This window comes from Trichomycterus rosablanca, chromosome 14, assembly GCF_030014385.1.
Source record: "Trichomycterus rosablanca isolate fTriRos1 chromosome 14, fTriRos1.hap1, whole genome shotgun sequence".
Classification (NCBI taxonomy): Eukaryota; Metazoa; Chordata; class Actinopteri; order Siluriformes; family Trichomycteridae; genus Trichomycterus; species Trichomycterus rosablanca.
In genome coordinates, this window is record NC_086001.1 from 11,955,520 (window position 1) to 11,980,085 (window position 24,566).

General features: G+C 40.0%; 1 protein-coding gene across 1 annotated transcript; it reads right to left on the reverse strand.

The window, feature by feature from the left end:
* Nucleotides 1-1,765: 1,765 nt before the first annotated feature.
* Nucleotides 1,766-5,262, reverse strand: LOC134326041 (early growth response protein 1-A). The gene is made up of 2 exons (XM_063008249.1): nucleotides 5,112-5,262; nucleotides 1,766-2,862 (listed from the first exon to the last, which is right to left on the reverse strand). The coding sequence occupies exons 1-2, from the start codon at nucleotides 5,260-5,262 to the stop codon at nucleotides 1,766-1,768; spliced, it is 1,248 nt and encodes a 415-aa protein (XP_062864319.1).
* Nucleotides 5,263-24,566: the final 19,304 nt, after the last annotated feature.

The following is a 24,566-nucleotide window of genomic DNA, read 5'->3' on the forward strand; positions in this document are numbered from 1 at the left end:
ATAAAAATAACAAACATCAAAGTTCATTCATCGTATAAACTGTCTTATTATATACAAAATTATTTTCCCAGTATAGGAAGAGATTAAAAATAACTTAAGGCAAGTTTCCCTTCACACATTTTTCTATTCCTTGACCAACTGATTTGCCCAGCACAATACAATTGTGATATAAGTGTGAGAAGACGGTTCTACCTTTATGTAGAAGAACTAGTGAAAAATGCAGCAATGTGTGCTACCTAGTTACTCAACAGCAATGTTCAGCCTTGTGCTATTCTAGTCTCGCTTCATCACGTTACAAACTACGAGAGCCATGTGAGCTAGATGATTCATGAGTCATTCATTTATATACACTTATAAAGCAGGATCAAATAATCAGTCCTTTCAGACAATGTAAACTTGCACACTTGTTCAGCAGTCTTTCATTTGTACACATGGAAACGAAATCAAATAATAATCATTTACAGAATCTCTCATTGAGGTCTGCTGTCCCTTAATGTATTGTACACAGAGGAAACACTGTGAGTAAGTCTACAAATAGACAAACAGTTAGAAAAATACAAATAATCATAGCCATATAAATATATTTATTTATCCACGTCAAATCTGAAACAACACAATCGACCATTTAATAGCAAGAGCAACAAAAAAAAAAAAACACGTCAAGGAAGGAGTTCATAAAAACCTTGGCACTGACAAACCACAAGTCGTGGTGTGGCCAAGGCTGATGCCACCACCATGATGTAGAACGAGGTAAGAGCTCACTACTGCAGTGAGGCTTCCAATCTTAATGACAATAGCTTATTCGTTTTCATTATTATCATCTAATAACATGAATAATAAACATGCAGTTTCCAAAGCAATATCAAACAAATTCATCAGAATATAAAAGAATCAAAAAGAAGAGAAGAGTGCAGAGAAGTGCAACTGGAGGTCGGAGCTGTTCCAGAATGAGAAGTGCTGAATTGCAGCTCGGCGACAAATTTAACCACAACTTAAGTATACCAGTTTATGCGGTTACGGCACAGAGAGCAAGCAGTGCGTAGGGAAGATCCCCTTTTCAAAAGAAGCGTCGGCACTCATCAGCGACGCCGAAAACGTCCTCTGGTTCCTCGGTGGCCATCGGAGTGGGAGGAGTGGAAGTGTGATAAGGGCTTGTGATAAGCCTGGAATGGATCACACATTTTGGTCTCCAATTTGGTCTTCAAAAGTTTGCAAAGGAGTCACACATAAATAAATACTGGAGAGGAGTCGAAGGTGGGGGGGCTGTTCTATTGAACAGCTTTAGGTTTGCAGAATGTTTCAAATTCTTCACATTTTAAAGTGTTTTTTGTTTCTTTTTTTTTTATCATTTTTTAAAATTATGATTAGAAACAAAAAGAACATCAAAACAACCAATTATAATGCCCAATAAAATCACAGATGGACCACCTATAAGAACCTAAAGAAACATCCTAAGGAATGATGAGTATATGCCATTGGTTGTGAACTCAGACGTGAGCTAAAGGAAGCATGTGATAAATATAGAGTATAAGGGCCCTCAGTAGGCAAGGGGTCCCAAAGCACTCAGTGAAATGAAAATTTCCACAAAAATGAAAAACTGGAGGCCTAGTGGATCAACCAGTCAACAGGTCTGGAATTTGTAGCTCCTTTAAGCACAGTGCACACAGAGCTTTATCGACATTTATTTTTTCCATCATCTGTGTTCATCTTGTAACTTGTTTGTAGTCATGGCCACACCAAATAGAATTGGCATCATATTAAATGATCAGATAGTCTCAGGTAGAGTGAAGGGCCAGGTAGAGACTCCTTGGGGCTCCAGCTCAGACTTCTCCTTGTGCCTGAGGTGCACGCGTCCGTGCCGCTTCCGCTCGTCACTGCGTGCGAATCTCTTGCCACAGACGTCGCAGGCGAACGGTTTCTCTCCTGTATGCGTGCGAGTGTGTGTGGTCAGGTGGTCGCTGCGGCTGAAGCTGCGGGCGCAGACGCGGCACTGGAAGGGTTTGTGGCCCGTGTGAATCCGGATGTGACGGTTGAGCTCGTCCGAGCGTGAAAAGCGCCTGTCGCAGGCGCCCATCGGGCATGTAAAGGGCTTTTCTTTGGTGGTGGAAGTAGCGGTTGGGTTAGTGCTCTTGCGTGCCCTTGGTGGCTTTGGCAGACGTGTGTGACTCAGAGCGAATGGCTCCGGGGGCAGGAGAGAGGAGTACAGGAGAGTGTCAATAGTGGAGGTGGCGTAGGGTGGGTCGCACTGTCCTGGTAGTTGTTGGAAGTTTGAAAACATGCTTGGTTTGAGAACACTGTTGGTTGGTGTGTCCAAAACCGGAGCTGGGTAGCTATAGGTGGGAATGCCAAAACTTTGGGTGCATGCTTCCCCGTAACCGTGCTCCTGCTTTATCCCCGGCTCTACCTTAAACTCCATCTCTGGGTTAGGACACGCCGGAGACAGTGACTCCAGCAAATCTTTCATGTCCACCTGCTGGTGCTCAGGCGGAAAGTCGCTCGACGCGGAAAAAGCGTCTGATCTGAGATAGCTGTCGGATTTCCCGAAGGTGCTCCATTCGTAATAACAACCACCACTGCTCTCAAACTCACTTTTCACCACCACGGGAAAAGTTGCAGCCTCAGATGATGGAGGATCTGCCATGGCTTGGGGCTGTTGTGATTCTGAAGCTGGTCCTGTGGAGATGCCTACAATCTCAGTGATCATGTTAAGCAAAGTCTCCGTACTGCAGTGGGTGCCCTGACAGCCCTCCACGAAGAAACTGCCCGAGTAGGACAGCGAGGTGTCGTAGCTCGCCTTGGAACCATGACACGAGGAGTACTGATCCACATCAGTGGGCTCTGTTTTGGGAGTGACTATTGTTTCTGTGGGTAAAAGAAAATGACAGAAAATAAGACATTATTATTTTAGAGACACAGAAAAGTACATCCAGTAACATTCAGTTCTGAAAATAAGGGCACTAAAAAAGAGTCACTTTGTCACTATATAGTAACTTTTACCATCCTTAACAGCAGATGTTAAGGTACTATAGTAGTAATCGTAATGTTGGTAATTCAAATTCTGCCCCTGCCCTGTTGCCAATGTTGGACCCCTTAATTGCTTGAACTTTATTTAGTCACACATAGTAAATCTCTTTAAATAAAGATAGAAAATAGAAAATCAGATAGAAAATCAGGTAGAAACAGTTACTAGAAATGTTACCTGTACAAATAACTCTCACTGAATCATTACATCTATGTTGTCTAGCTTATAATCATCATCTACATACAATGTTAAAATAAAATATGTTTTTTATTAAAAATGCTAAGCAGCACAGAGGCTCTGTCGATAATATTGGTGCACCAGTGGATCCTCTCCTTCAGTCACTCACTGACCATAAGGAGTTTTCCCTTTGAGGGTTTTCTTTGGGTACATTGGTTTTCTCCCACCTTCTAAAAACATGCCAATAAATAAATTGGCTGCACTAAGTTGTCTTTGGGTATTAGAGGATTACATGTATGGGATGTGTGCCTTCCTGGCAGCTGGTGTTTTGGTTACAAACACCCACTATGACTAAGATAGGGCTATTAGTCAAAATATTAAAAAAAAATATTAGGTACTCCTGCACATTTTATTAGACAATTTGGTTTATTTACTGTATTTAACACATGGGGAGAAGGGCATAACTATTTATGGCATGTGTAAAAGTTATGTTTTATTTAATTTTCATATAAACATTTGTTTTATTAACACAAATACTTTCATAAATACTTCATATTTCAAATATTCAAAAAAAGAAATGGCATAAATGTTCATGTCTATTTGACAGACCAGCGATGGTTCTTTCAAGGTGTTGCCCTTAATAACCTTGTCTGTTAGTGTTAAGTGAATGTTCCCCACTCATAAAAAAGGACCAAGAAATATACTTGGCGGCACAGTGGTGCAGAAGTTATTGTGGCTGCTGCAGAGCCCAATGTCCTCTAACCCATAGTTTGACCCTCGGCAGGTTACTGTGTCTTTAATTTTGTTTTAGTTTTCTTGATATTCCTTTGGGTATTTTTTGATAACCGGGTTTCCGCCCACCTTCCTAAAACATGTCAGTAGGTGGACTGTCTACTCTAAATATACCATTGGTTTGACTAATAGAATGGGTGAGTAAGTAAATGAGTGGGTTACTGGCCAGGATATCCTTAAACAGGATAGGGATTTGGGCCCACTGTGGTTCCTGAAGATACATGAATGAAAAGTAATATTTGATACTGTCAATTACTGGATCTTTTACCAAATCTTATAAAACCAATAAACTTTGACATAACATGAACATTTATGGTGGGAAATTATTTTCTAGTTGTCTGTGCAACCAAAAATGCCAGGTATTAAAATCTTTGGGTGAACCAAAAGGTCTGTGCATTATCTGGGGTATACACTTTAAAAACTTCCTTTGAGGCTTTAAAAATATTATTTATTCTTAAATTTTGCAGCGGGTCTAGAGGCACCCGGAAACACCTTGCATAATGCAGGAATACCTCCTGCACATGATACCAGTCCATTAAATGGCACTAAGTATGTACATATTTACATACTTTTACCTGAGGAAGATTTAAAGCACCTTCTGCATGCTTTTACACTGTGGTAGAAAACCAAACTACAACATATGCAAAACTTCTCACAGAATGTGACTGGAGGTGAGGATCGATTTCAGGTCCCCAGGAACCATGTTGCTGTGCAATACCCACTTATTGGTGCAACAACTTTTACTTAAATGGTGTTTGAACCTTTAATGGCTTTCAGAAGTGGGTTCTGCTTTGAACATGTGCCATAAACATTGGTGGCACTATTGAATAACTATTTCCCTACCACACTCCTACACAACTCATCTTACACATAAGGTAAATACATGAATTGTGCAATGATTGCAGTTCTAGATGGTCTAAATCTAGAACCAACCGTTAAATATAATTTAGGGAACGGATGTGACTCTTGCATGAAACCTTTATTGGTAAGAGTGTTTTAAATGCGTTTTATGGTACACTGGATGAATCCAAATCCCAGTAAACAGAATCCTGTTTAAAACACAACGAAATAATAGATCTATAGATGTAGAAAAGAAACGCATAAGCATTGACAGACTTACCGTGTGAAAACTGAGCACTTGTGGTGTGTTCAGCATCCATGAAGACATTCTGATTATCTTTAGTGTCCATCATTCCGATGGCGGAGTCAGTACAGGTATCAAACTGCGGGTAGAAAGAGTCCTGAGAGTTTAAATCGACGTTGTTCAGCATTTTCCCCCCAAAAAACGAAACGTCGGTCCAAGTAGATCGAATATTAAAGAATGAAATGATGAAATCTTCAAGTGAAACGATGTAGTCCGTAAAGGGTCCGACAGAAAGTGAATAATGAGGAATCCCCTGTTGTTATCCTCAGCTCAGCGATGCGCACTTGCTTATTGCTCGCTGTGTGTTGTTGCGCTCCTCTCACCCCGAGCCGCTTTTATACCTCTGATGGGTGCGTTGTACCCTCCCTCCTTCATTCACTGTGTGTAGGGAGAGGATTCCCCCGCTGCGTACCTTCTTCATGCCCAAACATGGACAGAGAGGATGTGACGGGGTTTCCCCTCCCCTCCAAATCGCCGAGAGTTGCGCTTCTGACGCTTCCAACAGGTCTCTGTTAACTTGTGCTGGAACCAGACTGGACCATGCTGCACATAGATGAACTAGATATATACAGAGGTCAAAACTAATAACTAATTCATCCAGGTGTCTATACACTGCACATCTGTACACATCGATATAATATTGTATATCTAGTGTAAAAACATGTTTGTTTGTTTGTTTGTATGTTATACACTCTGGTTCCATTCATGACAGGAGCGGTAGTTACTTGATACACAAGATTAGGTCACACAAGGTTATATCCAACACAGTCATGGACAATTTTGGATCTCCAATTAACCTAACTTGCATGTCTTTGGACTGTGAGAGGAAACCGGAGCACCCGGAGGAAACCCACGCAGACACGAGGAGAACATGCAAACTCCACACGGAAAGGACCCGGACCGCCCCACATAGGGATCGAACACAGGACCTTCTCGCTGTGAGGCGACAGTGCTACCCACTTAGCCACCGTGCCGCCTGTAAAAACATGTACAATCACATCCTACAATCACATACTCGTCCGCACCTTAAAAACAGCTACAGTTGACAGATTACAGTAAACATATACAGTATATTCTTTTTGTTCCTTTTTTTCAAATTGTAAATTTTTTTATTTCTATTTAATCTCATTCTAGGGCGGCACATTGGCCAGGTGGGTAGCACTGTCTCCTCACAGCAAGAACGTCCTAAATCCAATTCCTAAGAGAAGCAGTCCGGGGTCCTTTCCATTTGGAGTTTGCATGTTCTCCCTGTGTCTGTGTGGGTTTTCTCCGGGTGATCTGGTTTCCTCCCACAGTCCAAAGACATACAGTCAGGCTAATTAGAGCTACTAAATTGCCCAAGGTGTGTGCATGTGAAAGTGTGTGTGTGTGTGTGTGTGTGTTTGCCCTGTGGTGGACAAACGACCTGTCCAGGGTGTTTCTTTCCTTTCGGTCGTTAAATTGGACACACCACGAACCTGAATAGCATAAAACGGTGGTAAAACAAACAATAAATGAATAAATAATTTCAATATTTTTTCATTTATTTTATTTAGCTTACATATATGTTTTTTTATATTTATGTGTATGTAAGCTTCTGGAACACTCTAATTTGCCTCTGGGGATTAATAAAATGTTATCTTACCCTAAAAGTTTACATACACCTGTAAAGGAACTTGTACACAATGGCAGTCTTGGTATTTTAAGGATTTCTGCAATAGTTTTTTTGTCTTTAAAAGAATGATTGGAAAACATACAACAATATAGGTTCTCCAAGAACCTGCCAGCTGTACACAATAACTTAGATTGGTACTTCATGGTAGCTCAGTGGTAAAGGTACTGGATTAGTAATCAGAATGTTGCAACTGTTGGGCCCCTGATCAAGGCCCTTAAGCCATAAATTGTAGTCATAATTGTAAGTCGCTTTGGATAAAAGCATCTGCTAAATGCTGTAAATGTCAACATCAGATCATCTGGACAAATACCTCTCAGCAAAAGGTGACAGTTTGGGTTTTCCTCTCTTAGAAAGAGACCAATGTGCTTTTTGATGGGTGAAACTGGTCCTATCCTATATGGACACAGATATGTCACCAGCTGCAGTCAATCATTACCAATATAAAGAAAACAGGAAGATGTGCCATAAGGTTAGAATGACATTCTAGAACTTATTTCATTTATATCATTTTTATATTTTATCACCATAATATTTGTCAGAGTCATGGCAGGTCTTTTTTGCATGTGGCAATAGATCCATTGCAAGCCTGAGCAGAATAAAGTAGTAGGCTATTATGAATACAATAAATATTTTGTAGCCTGTACTGTAGTTTAACATCCTGTAATTCCTTACCTTTATTGTTATACAAGGGCTCTTAAAGAACTTAATCTTACTGACTTATGGGTTCCTTTATTGTTTTTCTGGTTTGCAGCAAGCGTTTCCAGGTGTTACAGGTCCAATCAATCGATCAATCAATTGATTGATTATTCATTCATCATTTTGCCACCACTTTATCCTGGTCAGGGTCAAGGTGGGTTTGATTCAGTGGGCGAAAGGTAGGAAACACCCTGGACAGGTTGACAAAGTCCTTCACAGGGCACACACAAACACACACACATTGGAGCACCCATGAGAAAAATAGACGTGGACAAAGAGAGAACATGTAAACTCCACAAAGAAATGACCCTGGCTGTCCAGCCTGGGAATTGAGCCCAAGCCCTTTATATGCTTTATATATGCCTTTTATAAAGTAAAAGAGGAAGTAGTTTTTAAAATAATAAATAATAATAATAATAATAATAAAAGCGTCTCCTACAGCAGAAGTAGTACAAACTAGTAAAATGTGTTGCTTAGGTGGCCCCATCAAGAGAAAACTTTTGTATGTTCAGCATGTAATTATTTAAATGGGATTTATTTAATTGTATTATAATTTAGAGGAATGTGTACTTTACTTTAAATGAGTGCACTACATATTCAGTCTTATGAATTATTACAAATATTAAAGGTACAAACAAAAGAATGATTAAAAAGCAATTTTAGTGCTTCAATTTTTGAGAGTTCATCGTAAATTTTACCACAGGTGGTGCATTTTTAATGGAAACAAGAAGGGGCTAGGTTTATATTTGAATTTGGAGAAACAGCTACATCAGCACCCTGGACAGAGACACTGCTGAGCTACTTTAACAGCCATGCTTAGGCAGGAAACATAAACCCAATATGTAACGGCTTTCAGCTCTACAGGATTCATTTTACTGTAGAATGTCAGTACCTAATTTCATGTGAACCTTTTCTTTTAGCAAAAGAAGAAGAAAAAAAAAACAGTAGAAGGGCCATTCCACCAAGTGGGTGCCATTTGCGTGTAGTATCTAAATACAATTACACTATATTTTTTTGTCTTTATTCAACACTGAATCTAGTTACACACATACTTAACTACTCAGAATGTGTTTTGGTCAATCTCAGGCTTCTTTTCTCAGGTTTCTAAGTGGAAGATGGTTGTAGGACTGAAAGTAACAAAACTGAGTTTTTTTACATAGAATTGGTAAATACACGAAATATAGCAGCATGGAGTTCATGCTAAAAGCATGAGAACACTGGGCACAGTCTAGCGATTTATCAAAAAACTATTTTTAAAATAAACAAATAATAACTTTTAAAAATCTAAGTAAAAGGAATGTTTGTGGAGATTAATCTTCCCGTGGCGTTCAGTAGATACAGATAATTTCTGTTGAAAATGTGACTTAAGAATATTTCAGAAACATTTTTCAGAAGGATAAATATGTTAGGGTAATAGGACTACCTGGGGAGTAAAAAACCTGGGGACATGACTAAAATGTGTATTTTAACCACATTATTATATTTTTTTGTGGAAAATAAATATTAAAAACATAGATGGGATATGAAGTCACCAAACAATGCAAGGAAAAAATAATTTCTGTAAGATTTGACTTATTATAATTTATTGTAAAGTGTCGTGTTAGAGAGCAGGGACATGAAAAAAGAAAATTTTTTTTTTAGTGTTATAGGGAGTTTTTATTAACGTTTTAAATTATATATCCTAAATTTGCAGTCAGATCGATGTACAGGACACTTTGCTCAATTAAAATGCATTTTAAAGTTAATTTTCATATACTTTAATACATATAATTTCCCGGGGATGGAAATGGCACCGATTTTTTCGGATTGGCCCAGAATCTCAAGCACTGTAAGGTTTTGATTTCCTAAAAAGTAAATTATAAATGTGTATTCATAATTATTAATAAAATATTATAATTTAAATATATTAATTTAATTAAGTGAAAACGCAGTAGTATATTTTATAAAAAATGTAAAAATATTTAGCAACAATAAAAAAAATTAGTAGGATTTTATATAAGTAAAAAGATAGCATGCTATATAGTAACAAAAAGTGATACAATTATGTACACTAGTAAAACTTTATGGTGTAAAACTTGGAATAATCATGCATTTTTGTCCAGAGCAGGATGAATGCTGGACATTATTTTATCCTCTGAAGGTTTGAAAATCTTTATAAAGTGCCAAAAAAGTGTAACCATGGTAACAACATCGTAGTCTGCTGGGGAAAATTGCCAAGCTATAGCCGTATTATCGATAAGTTTTCATCATATTAGATGACTAGAATAAATTTAAAATATATTATTTTTTGATTTTAATACAAATATCAGTAGTTTTATTATGACTGGATATGAAGGGAAGTTAAGCTAGAGCCAAGATGGTCTAATACTGCATGACTGGCTTAAGGGCCGTCTGACAGCACTTTAACAAATGTAATATATATACTGTATATATAAATAATAAATATAATAAAATAATAATATTAACTTTTCAACACTCTAATGCTCAGTTCGGCATTCTAGCTACTATGTGGTGTGTACCACAGAAGAGTGAGAAACTCCCTTCAGTTTTTCTAAACTTTACTTAAATTAATGTTCCACTCAGCCCTGGAAAGAAACTTACTCCATTCATACTATTTGTCACTGCAGTAGCTGCAAAGGTAATGTCCCACCTCCTGATTAAGTTTCCCAGCTAATTTGATTCGAGATGATGACCAGATGTTAGGCTGACACTGATCCCCAACCACTGCATGAAAGCTCTACAGACTTTAAATGTGAACTGTGGGCCATGATCTGAGATAAAGTTGCTCTAGCAAACCAAAGTGGTGGGATATGTTGAAAGAGGCTTCCTGCTGTCTGAAAAGCATTCGGGAGATTTGGGAGAGAGAAGAGACCCATCACCAACCTAAATATTAGTATCACCTTAAGAGACTGGGAGGTTCATGACAAAGTCCACAGAATGGTGCATTCAGGGCTCTTGAGGGATAGGAACCGGTGTGTCTGGGCACACAGAGCAGGAAGACACGTATTTGTACACCTGAGATTGAGTCAGGCCACCTATATCTTTTGACCAGGAGTTGACAAGGTCAGGTGACTCCTGGGTAGCCTGTGGCAAGGGAATTGTGGTTTCTTTTGGAGAGGTTGTGTTACGTACATCTATCCAGTTGGACTGTCATGGGGTTATCTGCAACTGCTTCTAAGATCCCAGATAGAGCATCCATGAAGGTGAGCTGAAAGATGGTTGAAGGAGAGCTTGACTGGGAAACAGGACTGGGTTTGTGTACAGAAGAAAGATCATCAGCTTTAGCATTCTTGGATCCAGGTCTAAACAATATAGTAAACTAGAAACAAGTGGAGAAGAGAGTCCATCTAGTTTGGCATGGAAATAGTTGTGGGTCATCTTGATTTAAGTTTCTTTTTGTAAAATAGTTTATTTTACTAGGAGCAGTTTCTTTAAGTAATAGGGTAAAAGGTAAAGTTTTGTTGAGAGTTAACTTGTCTTTGGGATAGACAGTCCCTATTTAAATCTCTGAAGCATTTACCTTTCCAACAAAGGGGAGTGAAGAATCTGTCTAATGAATGACTGAATGAATGCTTTGTCAGCAGTAGATGACCAGGTGAGTCAGAGTGGAGTTCCCCTGAGAAAAGAGGTGAGATGTGCGACAGTGGTGCTGAAGTTGTAGTAATTGACACAAGCAGAGAACCTTCGAAGCTCTATGATTTTTAACGCTATGACCAGTATTTTTTTTAACTTCCATGGTGTGTTTTCTGAGAAAAAAAACATAAGCAGCAGACTGTGGGCACACGAAATTGGCACTTCCCTGCCATGACGTACAGTTGGTGGGACGACAATCGTTGTGTTCCTCCAGGTTGCAGGAGTACACCAGAATGTTGTCTGTGTATAATTCTTGGAGGACTTCTTTAATTACAAATGACCAAATATTCATAGTATCCAGACGTCGTAGACGAGGCAATCTTTCATTAATCCTCGTCTTGGATGCAAACAAGGTTGAATGCGCTGCTTAACAACTGTTCCAGAGTTACCAAGGACAGGTGGTAGAGAAACTTCTTACTTATTTGAGTAAAGGCTCTGTAGTCAATGTAGTTATTGCAAATAAAGTTATTATGCACTACAGGGAACTGAAGTTTGACCATCTGTATATTTTACTTTGTATTTTATCTAATTATTTCGTATTTTATTCTAATTAATCTGTTATTTTGTCTTCGAGTGAAGGTTTAGGAAGAGTACCACTGCATTATGATTTGCTTTACCCCCTGAGGTTATGTTTTACTTGGTGTAAAAACTTCACTTTAGGGATTAAATACTATTTGAATGTACCTCTTAATATACAAGCAATTTTATTTCAACATATGACTGACAATGCAACCAATAAAGTAGGCTGGTGACTATTTTATTGGTGAACTATTGGTGAACTATTGGTAAAATCAATGTCAGATAAAGCCTGTCCATTCTATTTTCATCCAAATGCAGAAAGAAGCAAGCATTTTCAATGGTGCTTAATTGTCATGTGCTAAAAACAAGCAATATGTGGCAGAAAGTATGTAGACATGCTCTCAAGTTGATAACTTGGCTATTGTAGCAACCCATATCTTACTATGACATTATACATAGACACTCTAGAGAATTTAGTTCTTCTGCTTAAGTAGCAAAGTTGGATAAAGATCATGAAGTTTCCTTTTTCAGTATAACAATGTGTCGTTTACAAAAAGCAAGGTAAAAAAAAAAAAGCCTTCCAAAAAGACCTTGTGTTTTAAAATCAACTGGAAAAGTTTTCCAGAAGCATGAAGGCTGTTATGGCAGCGAGAGAAAAACTAAATGGGTGTCCAATGGCATTCAGGCAGTGTCACCTAAGTGTATTAATGTGGTTTCCAAACCAATGTTATCCAAATTCGAAATGAAAGTGAATGGACAGTGTTTCATTTAGGTTTGTTTCTATAAAGAATGTTTAGGACAAAAAAAATATACAAGCCGGATGTGTGCCGATGTTTTTGTAGCGATTATCATAATGACACAATAGGCCTCATCTTGAAAAGACAAATAAGTCTGACATTCTCAGGAGCAAATGGTTTTCGTCATGGTAATGTGCTCTTATCCAAGTGTGTTGCCTTTATTCCAGTCGACCTAACTCTATTAAGCAGTTCATAACACCAAAGCTGGTGTGACGGTAACTGCAGAGCAACTCTCACCTCTCGCCTCTGCAAAATGTCACCAAGCTGTGTAATGGCTTTATGTAATGCTTTGCACTTATGAAGATTAGTACACTGAAGTATAATGCGATGATGGTTAAAGTGTAAAGACGCAGACAGGTTGGAAATTGTTCAAAAGGCTGATCTGAATTGACAGATCCAGTAAAGGCAGACAAACTGGTGGGTTATTTGTCTGGAACCAGTTTGTGAGGGAAACCCCATGCTTGTTTAAAAAAGCATTTCGAATAACTGTAGGCTTAATTTCAGCATTACATATCCTGAAACTTGCTATCAAATTCAAGCAATCATCATAAAGTTTGTAGAAGAATAGTGAGATCATGGGATCCAAGTACATTCCAAAAACTGCAAAAAAAAACCTAACAAAGCTGGTGGTGCCTTGACGTCCCCTAAGATCGAAATCTTTGAACTTGTTGTTTTGCTTAAACTCGATGCGGTGCTGTAATAGTCATCAAAGTGCGAATATGAGACGAATCTGCATTTGTGTGGAATAACCATCAAATCCACTCTGAAAGCTCCACATGTATCTGTGTTTAGCTGGATTTTCCTCCAGTTTCACTTTTAAACTTTTGTTACAACACAGGGTTCTAAAACGTTTATTGTTAAAAATAAAAAAGCTTAATGTGACTTAATGTATTAAATGAACGACATAGAGCCGCTCAGGTGGCGCAGCGGTAAAAACCCACGCTGGAACCAGAGCTGGGATCTCGAATACATTGTTTCGAATCTCAGCTCTGCCTTGCCGGCTGAGGCTGAGCGGCCACATGAACAACGATTGGCCTGTTGTTCATATGGGCGTGACTAAGCCGGATAGGTACTCTCTCTCTCATGACTGGTGCAATTACGATCTCTGCTGGCTGATTGATGGTGCCTGCACAGAGATGAGAAAAGAGTGCTCTCAGGATGTGTCCCTCCGTACACGCAGCTAGGCTGCACTGCACTCGTCAAAGTGTAGGTGATAAGATGCATACGGCATGCTGCCCACGTGTCGGAGGGGGCGTGGGTTAGCTTTGTTCTCCTCAATCAGAGCAGAGATCGGCATTGTTGGAGAGGAAGCATGATGCAATGGGACAATTGGATGCGCTAAAAAAAGATGCATGGGAGAAAATGCATAAAGAAAATATATTGTAATTAATTTTTAAGACTAATTAATTAATATTTTAGCCTAAAATATATGCAGCTCCAAAGGACCATAGAACGCATTACCAGGTTTCCCATACATCCTTATGGGAAAAATACCTCGAAACTTGATGCCACTACTAGAACCAACTGACGTTGAGTTTCAAGGTACCGCTGTATTTTAAAGCTTTAAATCTTCAATGAACTACAGTGAAAGCTATTATGTCAAATTAAACAGTGATAAATCTACCCTTGAGTGCAAGAACTTAATTTAGGGTTTAGCAACAACAAATCCAGAAAGTTACAAACAATTCGAGCAAAAAACATCCAAACCTCTAGTTTCTCTAGTTTCAGCTAACCAAACAAATGTGTTCAACCAACATGCTCATTAAAAAAAGGACCTGAATTATCCATTTTGGGATATTGTTCTATAGATTGACAGATCAAAATGAAAACTTTATGGACAACTAAACAACTACAGTCATAGTTCAACACATCTGTCAAAAAACCAAGTACAGTGGTACCTTGTAACTCAAGGTTCCCTAAACTCAAAGTCTTTGAAACTCAACACCCTTCATCGAGAAGTTTGTACCCTTAAACTCAATGTTTCCCTTAAACTCAACAAGTTCAGTTTGTTGTTTAAAAAAATATTTATTTAATTTCAAATTAACAATGAACAGTCGCTTTGTGTTTAGCGCTCGGCTTAAGCGGTGCGGTAATACGTCATCAAAGTGTGCATATGAGACGAAACTGCATTTGTTTGGAATAACCATCAGATTCACTCTAAAAGCTCCACATGTATCTGTGTTTAGCTGGATTTTTTTCTCACTGTTTCACTTTTAAACTTGTGTTACAGCTCAGGGTTCTGATAAATTGTGAGAATCAGCTTTTTATTTCAGTGTTTTTATATTATATTTGTGTTATTTTTGGTGTATAAGTGTCAAAAACAACCCCTTATTTTACATAAGCCTAAAATATATGCAGTTCCACGGGACCATGGAACGCATTAACAGGATTCCCTTACATTCCTATGGAAAAATACCAGCGCCAGTCCCAGAACCAATTGACGTTGAGTTTCATGGTACAATTGTACACCATATTACAGTAAGAACATTACACCTACAGTCACACTTTGAGGTTGTAGTGTGATGGTGTGGGAATGCTTTGCTGCATCAGGATCTAAAGAACTTTCCACTATTAAAAGAATGATAAGTTTTACCCTCTACACTTAGGAAAGAAAGAAACATCCTTCAATCCCTCTATCTTCAATCCCTCCAGTTCAGTCACAGAGTAATTAAATTAAGAGCTGATGCCAAGCAACAGCAAAGTTGTTCTCTGTGCCTATTTTAATTTAATTAGTTTTAAACTGTGCCCCTAAAATGTGCATGAACCAGCAATCTATTATCAAGTTAAAGAAAACCCAAGCTGTCATTTTATACTAAGTTAAAATGTGTCTGGATGATCTGATTTAATCTCAGAGCCACCAAAAAAGGTCAGCCACTAAAAAAAGATGCTGATGTTACAAAGATGACACTGTCTACCGCCAGGTAAGTTTTACATTGTCATGGGTTTAGATGCTGCCAGTCAAGCTTTAAGGTCAGTTTGGCTGTAGAGGCATCTTCAAATCTGATCATCTAAATAAATAAATGAATGAATGTAATTGTAATGAGGCTGAATGAATAATTGACAAACAGATGATTCGTTCTGCTTTTTTTTGGTTTAAAACATGTACATTTACAGCTTTCAGTAGACACTTTATTCAAAACAAATTGCAATTGTTATTAAGGATGTCATAGGTTACTAGTTAAAAAAATAAATTGGCCAAAGGTAGGGCATTATGTATAAAACAATGTCAGGGGTCATAAGATCAGAGGTGTGTGGGAAGCACCCTGCTGTAATGCTTTACCTGCCCAAAGAACACAGCTTGTCCCTCCTATGGCCGGGAGCCGGGAGATGATTCTTGTCTACCCTTTTGAGTAACATCCCAGAGGGTCTGTGAGCTCATGTGATCGGTGGTGAGTTGAACAGCAACCTCTTCCAAATTCATGACCTGCCCTACATCAATGCCCAGGAGAATCTGGTAGCCCTCACATTTTCGGACTGGTGGTTGCTTTGACAGCAAAGATGTTCTGAATTTTTGAATTAAGTAGGGAGAATACATGGATAGAAAACGAAATAAGTGAATAATTTTGTATCACGGTCATTAAAAGTATCAACACTGGGCTAAAGAGTGAAATTTTATGATTAACCTATCCTATCTGAACTCTAATGTGTTGTAATTATCTGATAGCAGCACAAATAGGGCTCATTTTAATCTAATGTCACTGAGTATAATAAAAGGAAATGTGCAGCATGGAAGAATGTCTTTACCAGACTACACTGGAGAAGCACTGTTACCTATGGCAACCGTAATTATGCCTTAACAATAGATTAATCCATTTTTACACCATGTGTACATCTTTAGGAGGAAAGTCTTTCATAATAAAATTCCTATGTGATAGTGTAGGTATAAATAAAGGGCAGGTTCCACACTTGACCTAATCTCTACCTACATACCTGTAGTGGACAGGTTATTACAAAAACTTAGGTCAAAGACTCTAACCTCACCTGAGAAGACCTGGGAGACTGTCACAAGCTACATTACTGTCTTCCATGTCAATGATGCAGTGCCTGCAGATCCTGGGTGTCAGCAAGTGTGCATCCTCAGGACCCAAGACCAACTGTAAATACTGTTAATAAACACAAAGCAGATGGAACACTGGACTACTTCAGGTCCAAAACAAAACGTAACCTGTCAACCAGCTGAAAGGACCTTTGTTTGAATAATCAGATGTTCCAACAACTACCAACCGAACCCCCCTTCTTCCACCACCCTGAGGGAAAGCGGTAAAATACGCTAGCACACCAGAGCTGGGATTTCGAATACATCGTATCGAATCTCAGCTCTGCCATCTGGCTGGGCTGGGAGGCTACATAAACAACGTTTGGCTGTTCTTCATACAGGGTTATGGAGCCGGATAGGGACATCATAACTGAATCAATTACGACCTGTGCTGGCTGGTTGATGGCGTCTGCACAGAGTAGAGGAATAATGCTGATCAGGGTGTGGCTCTCCGTGCACAGGGCTGATTCGCATATGAACTCGGCTGGTGCAGGTAAAAAAATGCAGTTGGATACTGATCACGTATCGGAGGTAGAGAAACAGTAGAGAGGAAGCAGAATGCAATCGGGTAAAAACTGGATGCGTTAAAAATCGGGAGAAAATGCATAAAAAAGATAAAAACCCTAAAATCTTTTTTTTTATCTAATTTTGCATTTTTCCCCCCTTCCAGAGAGCAATATCACATGCAGAGTCATGACAGAGTCATGCATTACTATCCGTGAATCAATCATGCCTCGTAATTGCTGCAGCAATGAGGAACCTGTTCAAACTTTTCTCTTCCTCAGACACAGCCAATCCTGTCTGTGTTTGCCACATTCTTATACTCTTAGCCAGGAGGTTAAATCTTGTTAGGTTCCAAAAGAACAGACCATATAACTGCATATAAAACTGGTTTTGGAATGGCTAAACAGTACAATTAATCTTTGGACAGTCCATTACAAAGACTCAATTATGTCCATATTTAATGAGTTAAGTAATTTATAAGGCTGAGGCATCTAAAAAATTTTGGGCTGGCCTGTTTACATTCCCCCTGCTAGTCATAATAATGACATGCTTCCAAAATTCACTGCTTACAAATAAAAACATGTCAGACCTTATTGCTAAACATCTAACGCTGATGCTATGGATGAGGTGAAAAACGTAATCTGCTGCTGTTCACAATATAACAATTAGTGCCAAAATTATATCGAATGCACCTTTAACATTTATAATACTATTTAATATTTGTATTTCAGTATTTTTCCCCCCTTTTTCTTCCCCTTTAGCGCGTCCAATTGTCCAATTTGCATCGTGCTTCCTCTCTTTTTATGCCGAACCCTGCCCTGACCGAGGAGATCGAAGCTAACCCATATCCCCTCCGACATATGAGCAGCAAGCCGTATGCATTTTTGCCACCCACACATTGATGAGTATTGGGCCACCTAGCGTTGCATGCGGAGAGACACACCCTAAGAGCACTCTTTCCTCATCTCTGTGCAGGCGCCTCTAATCAGCCAGCAGAGGTCGTAATCGCATTCTGGCAGAGAGAGACCCACATGTGGCTCTTTGTCCCGCCCCCAACTGAACAACCGGCCAATCGTTGCTCATACAGCCACTCAGCCTCGAGCCGGCAAGGCAGAGCTGGATTCGATACGACGTACTTGAAATACAGCTCTGGTTGCAGCGCGTGTTTTTACCGCTGCGCCACCTGAGCGGCCCGTATTTAAGTATTTTTAGATTCCAAATGAAAAGTTCTATAAAATAAACCCTTATTTATATTTAATTCTGTAATAAATGTCTCCTCCTAATAAGAATCATAGAGAGACACAGTGACACTACATGGATTCGCATTGCTATGCATAACCCACACTACCTGTGGACCATAGTGCCACCATTAATGATTTTAATAAGAGATTCATTGTTTTATTTTCTTGTGGTACGATGGTTCATCACAGCAAGAAGGGCTTGGGTTTGATTCCCCAGCTGGGTGGTTAGGGTCTCTTCTGGATTCATTCAGGATTCAAGGGACCAGTCTGTTTGCTCATTGTTGGTGCTTTGACTGTGAACAGGGGTAAGCATGGGTGCTTTAACTGGCCTGCGGCTACACAGCCCCATACACAAAAGAGATGGATGCACTGTGTTGTGATACATTCACCTCTTCACCAGTACTGCATTTTGAACCACAGTAGCTCTGTTAGTCCCTACCAGTCACCATATCCGTCATGTCCTGTGGTAGTAATGAGTCTTGGCCACTCAACAACCTGTCTGCGGTTTGTGACTTGTCCCTCTTTGGACCACTGTCAGTGAGTACTCGACTGTGAGCGCTTATTGCTGTTTCCGAAATACGTGAGCCATCAGGCCATATCTACTATGGAAATTCGCTAGGAAATTGCATTACCATGCAATTATTTCTGCTTTAGGCGATGGGGGTTGTAAGTACAAATATATACAGTATTTATATGCCGAAAGTTAAACATGATAGAATGCTTGTTTCTCCCATCACCTTTAATTCAAGGCTTCTTTCCTGCTGCTTGATAGTGTGTTTAATGCCAAAGAACAGAAGGGAAAAAAATCAGAGCTCTTTCAGCAAAGAAGGAATCATGTCCCCCACCCACGTACATTTCAGATTCCTTCAACATGTCCCACATCATAATTCCCTTAAACACAGGAAACAATAAAGCTTCTAAGACAGCATGAAGGAATAAGAGAGCTACACCATTGGTGAAACCTCAACCGGAAACACGACTCATTATAAATATAAGATACTCGTTGTGAATGCAGATTTTTCATACGTTCCTCTATTATTTATCATTTTCTGGATATGGATATTAAGAGCAAAAGCAAAAGCCAAAATTCATATAGGAAAATAGATGATCGCAGACTATGAGAACAGGGTTAGGAAAGCCCACTGATGTACTGCAGCCCCACTCACAGAGCTGTAGGTTTCCCTCGTGTTCCAGAAATACACCCCGCTCGCCCACTCTCAAACCCGGACGCCTGTCCTCGCCTCTCAGGCTGGGAGGGGGTACGAGCTAAGCTGTGTTTCCTGATCGTGACTGCGGAAGAATACAGTCACTTTTAAGCCTAACCTATAAATGTAAGATGCTCTAATTTAAAATTAATTTATTTAATTATTCGTTCACTCATTTTCACTAACTGCTTAATCCTGATCAAGATCTCATGGGTCAGGTGTCACCTGGGAAGACTGGAATACAACCTGGACGGGGTGCCAGTTCATCATGAGTTTACTTAAAGGAAACTCACACAGAAACTGAAAATTATTCAAATCATCTTACAGGCGGCTTGGTGGGTAGCACTGTCGCCTCACAGCAAGAAGGTCCTGTGTTTGATTTCCAGGTGGAGCGGTATGGATCCTTTGTGAAGTTTGCATGTTCTCCACGTGTTTGTGTAGGTTTCCTCCGGGAGCTCCGGTTTCCTCCCACAGTCCAAAGACATGCAAGTGAGGTAAATTGGAGATACTAAATTGTCCATGACTGTGTTTGATATTAAACTTGAACTGATGAATCTTGTGTAACCAGTACGTACCTGTCCTGTCATGAATGTAACCAAAGTGTGTAAAACATAACATAAAATCCTAATAAAATAAAAAAATAAAAACAAATCATCTTACAGACAAACTAATGATCATACAAGTTTGGAACTTTTCCTCCAGAAGGTAAATTAGTTAGATAGGCAGACAGACAGACAGACAGACAGATAGATAGACAGATAACTGTGAGTAACTGTGTGTGAGTAATGGATTGGCACCCTGTCCAAGATGTATTACCATCTCGTCTCTGTGTTTTAAGGTGGCAACAGACACACTGCGACCCTGACTTGAAAAAAAAGGCTATTGAGAATTAACAATCAAAGAAAACACATCTCTAGACGTGTGAGTGATTGAATGAATAAGTGAGCGTGTGGTGCCCTGTGATGTATTGGTGCCCTGTCCAGGGTGTATTCAGGTATTTATTTATTTATTAGGATTTTAACATTATGTTTTACACACTTTGGTTACATTCATGACATGACAGGTACAGGGGTTGGACAAAATAACTGAAACACCTGTCATTTTAGTGTGGGAGGTTTCATGGCTAAATTGGACCAGTCTGGTGGCCAATCTTCATTAATTGCACATTGCACCAGTAAGAGCAGAGTGTGAAGGTTCAATTAGCAGGGTAAGAGCTCAAAATATTGCAATGCACACAACATTATGGGTGACATACCAGAGTTCAAAAGAGGATAAATTGTTGGTGCACGTCTTGCTGGCGCATCTGTGACCAAGACAGCAAGTCTTTGTGATGTATCAAGAGCCACGGTATCCAGGGTAATGTCAGCATACCACCAAGAAGGACAAACCACATCCAACAGGATTAACTGTGGACGCAAGAGGAAGCTGTCTGAAAGGGATGTTCGGGTGCTAACCCGGATTGTATCCAAAAAACATAAAACCACGGCTGCCCAAATCACGGCAGAATTAAATGTGCACCTCAACTCTCCTGTTTCCACCAGAACTGTCCGTCGGGAGCTCCACAGGGTCAATATACACGGCCGGGCTGCTATAGCCAAACCTTTGGTCACTCGTGCCAATGCCAAACGTCGGTTTCAATGGTGCAAGGAGCGCAAATCTTGGGCTGTGGACAATGTGAAACATGTATTGTTCTCTGATGAGTCCACCTTTACTGTTTTCCCCACATCCGGGAGAGTTACGGTGTGGAGAAGCCCAAAAGAAGCGTACCACCCAGACTGTTGCATGCCCAGAGTGAAGCATGGGGGTGGATCAGTGATGGTTTGGGCTGCCATATCATGGCATTCCCTTGGCCCAATACTTGTGCTAGATGGGCGCGTCACTGCCAAGGACTACCGAACCATTCTGGAGGACCATGTGCATCCAATGGCGGTGCCGTGTATCAGGATGACAATGCACCAATACACACAGCAAGACTGGTGAAAGATTGGTTTGATGAACATGAAAGTGAAGTTGAACATCTCCCATGGCCTGCACAGTCACCAGATCTAAATATTATTGAGCCACTTTGGGGTGTTTTGGAGAAGCGAGTCAGGAAACGTTTTCCTCCACCAGCATCACGTAGTGACCTGGCCACTATCCTGCAAGAAGAATGGCTTAAAATCCCTCTGACCACTGTGCAGGACTTGTATATGTCATTTCCAAGACGAATTAACGCTGTATTGGCCGCAAAAGGAGGCCCTACACCATACTAATAAATTATTGTGGTCTAAAACCAGGTGTTTCAGTTATTTTGTCCAACCCCTGTAGTTGCTGGTTACTCAAGATGCATCAGTTCAAGTATTTAATATCAAACACAGTCATGGGCAATTTAGTATCTTCAATTCACCTCACTTGCATGTGTTTAGACTGTGAAAGGAAACCGGAGCTCCTGTAGGAAACCCACGCAGACACAGGGAGAACATGCGAACTCCACACAGAAAGGACCCGGACCACTCCACCTGGGAATCGAACCTAAGACCTCCTTGCCGTGAGTTGACAGTGCTACCCACCGAGCCCCTGTGCCGCTCAGGTGTATTCGAGCTTTAAAAGCTTTAAAAACAACAAGATAATCACGGTTGCCAGGTAGACAAGAGATTCTGAAGGCAGTTGTCGGAACTAATCAGTTTCTTCAATTATTCGTTCATTTTCAATTAGCACTTCATCCTGGTCAAGGTCACAGCAATGCAACACAAACTGCAAGGTCTCTTGACAAACTACCATTGGAATCCATGCCACAGTCTGAAAACCATTGAAGTTAATAATAATAAAAAACTAAATGTTTGACATGCTAATTAAGCCATAGTTTTCAACTTTACACTCAAATCAATACAGTTGCCAAGTTAAAATGACCAACCTGAGCTATGCTAAAAGGTACTAGTCCAAATTCGGCCCAGATCCAGTTACCTGCAGTCATGTAACCCTTATTCACAGAGCATTGTTCATATCAGCATGGAATGTGTTTCATGTATTTGGTAATTTGTGCAGAATAAGGCAGTAGTCTTTAGATTTATCAGAATTTATGATTTGAAGATGATGCTATCAGTTGGTTGGGTGTCTACACAGACATGATTGGCTATGTCTGAGGAAGGTGGGGAAAAGGGTGTCCAAACATCCTAGCAATTGAAAAATAAACTTGTCAACGTGCTCTCTCCGGGTAAAAAAGAAGGGTTGTGTCAGGAAGGACATCTGCAGTAAAAGTGGTATGTGTTCCATCATGATCTACTGTGGTGACCCGTAATAAGGGAGCAGCCAAAAAAATACAATTAAATATAAACGAGTTGCTGGCATGGAAGAAATGTCACCAGCATGCACTGTAGGACGATTCACCACTCAACATATATAAGCTGAAGGACCTGCTGGTAATGTCCTGGTACCAGACACCACAACAGTCCATGTCTCAGAGAGTCAGAGATGTTTTGGAAGTAAACAATAGTATAAAGATCTATTGAAAAAGTTAAGTGTCTAAATATAAGTCAATCTGTTATATTGTTATATTTTACTATATGTTATTATTTACTATTTTTATTAAAAGCTAAAGTGGTATACAGAGCCTAAAAATGGATAATACGCATTAAGAAAGTATCTCAGTTGCCAATATGTTACCTACAGTGCCTATTATGCGCTTATATCTATAGAAGAAAAAATTATATTGGACCCGTCTGTGGCTGCTAAGAGTTTAAGGTTAAACTCCACTTGTTCATGCCTATTGGCAAACATTCTGCATGGCACAATAGCATGCAGAGCAGACTTCATAACTGCTGGGGCTACAAAGCTAATTCAACGAAACCTTTCAACATATTCAATACCTTTTCTGAAGCTCGACTGTGGTTTGAAAAGCGACAAGCCTATTCAAACGCGCAGATCGCTGCCTTTCTGAGGAAACCGACTAAGAATGTAGCGCCTCTCTGGCTAAGTAACTATGGAAACGGGCCCTCTGCATGGCACTGCTTCCACATGCTCTCCAGAAATAAAACTGTTGGGCTAAGAGTGAGCAGGTAAAGACAAAAGATCCTGGGCGAGACTATTTATAGCCCAGCGTTTATATAATATTCACCTGGGCCGGTGAAAGCTGGGTGAGGCTTCAAAGATGGACAGGGTAGCACAAGCAATCAGGTTCTCTTGATCATGAGAAATGCATCCAGAGAACATTTACTTTCTCTAACTGCTTCTGGTCAGGGTCACAGTGCATCTAGCATCATTTGGAAACTTTAAGCCAAGGCAGGAATACACCCTCAGAGGAGCACCTATCCATCACAAGGCAACAGACTTACACTATCACTATCAAATGGGCAGCACCCACTCTAGCTGCACCACTGTGCCACCCCAGGCCAGACACAGGGGTGGACAAATCCCTGGACTATGCATGACAGGAGATTTTGCTTTCAGGCTAGCTGTGTATTATTTGTACTTGCCCAATGGAAAAGTGACCCAGCAGGCCTTGTCCTTCTGCTATGCCAAACATGGCTGGCAAAGGGGGCATGAAGGCACACATGGTTGACCTGTCAGTTCCTACTAACTGACAGTCACCTGTGCCTTCGCTCCAGGTGGACGTTGTTCTATTATCACAGTTTCTTTCTCACAAATTTGCCAGCTCATCTGTTGCCATGATCTGTGATGCCAGGTTTCTTCATGTCCGATCTCCTGCTGGCGAATGAGGCCAGTAAACTTTTGTATTTTTCTGGGAACCTAGCTGGTGGAACAACCTATTTTGGGCATCCAGAAGGAAACGTCCGGGATGAACAAGCATCCTCAGAGGCAGCAAGATGTTTGGACCCATGGTGGGCTTGGGCTGTGCCAGTTGGTGGGTTGCTGCCCCCAGTTTGTTCTGGGTTTTCTTTCTTTCCTTTTCCTTTTTCCAAGAACTGGGTTGTCACAGGTGCTCTGGGTAGCTTGCCACGTTGTGACAATCAGTTTCATTTCTGCTCTATCCCTTTTTTATCCACGTTCTCCATTGCAGACTGCAGATGTTTTTGTGCTTGTTGTTTGTTAGTGTTTTCATAATTTCTATCTTCCCATTACTCTTTTTGTTTATGGCTTTTTAAACACAGTACTGTTCTACCTATTTCAAGCTTCTAGCAAATTGTGTTCATTTATAATTCTTGCAGGT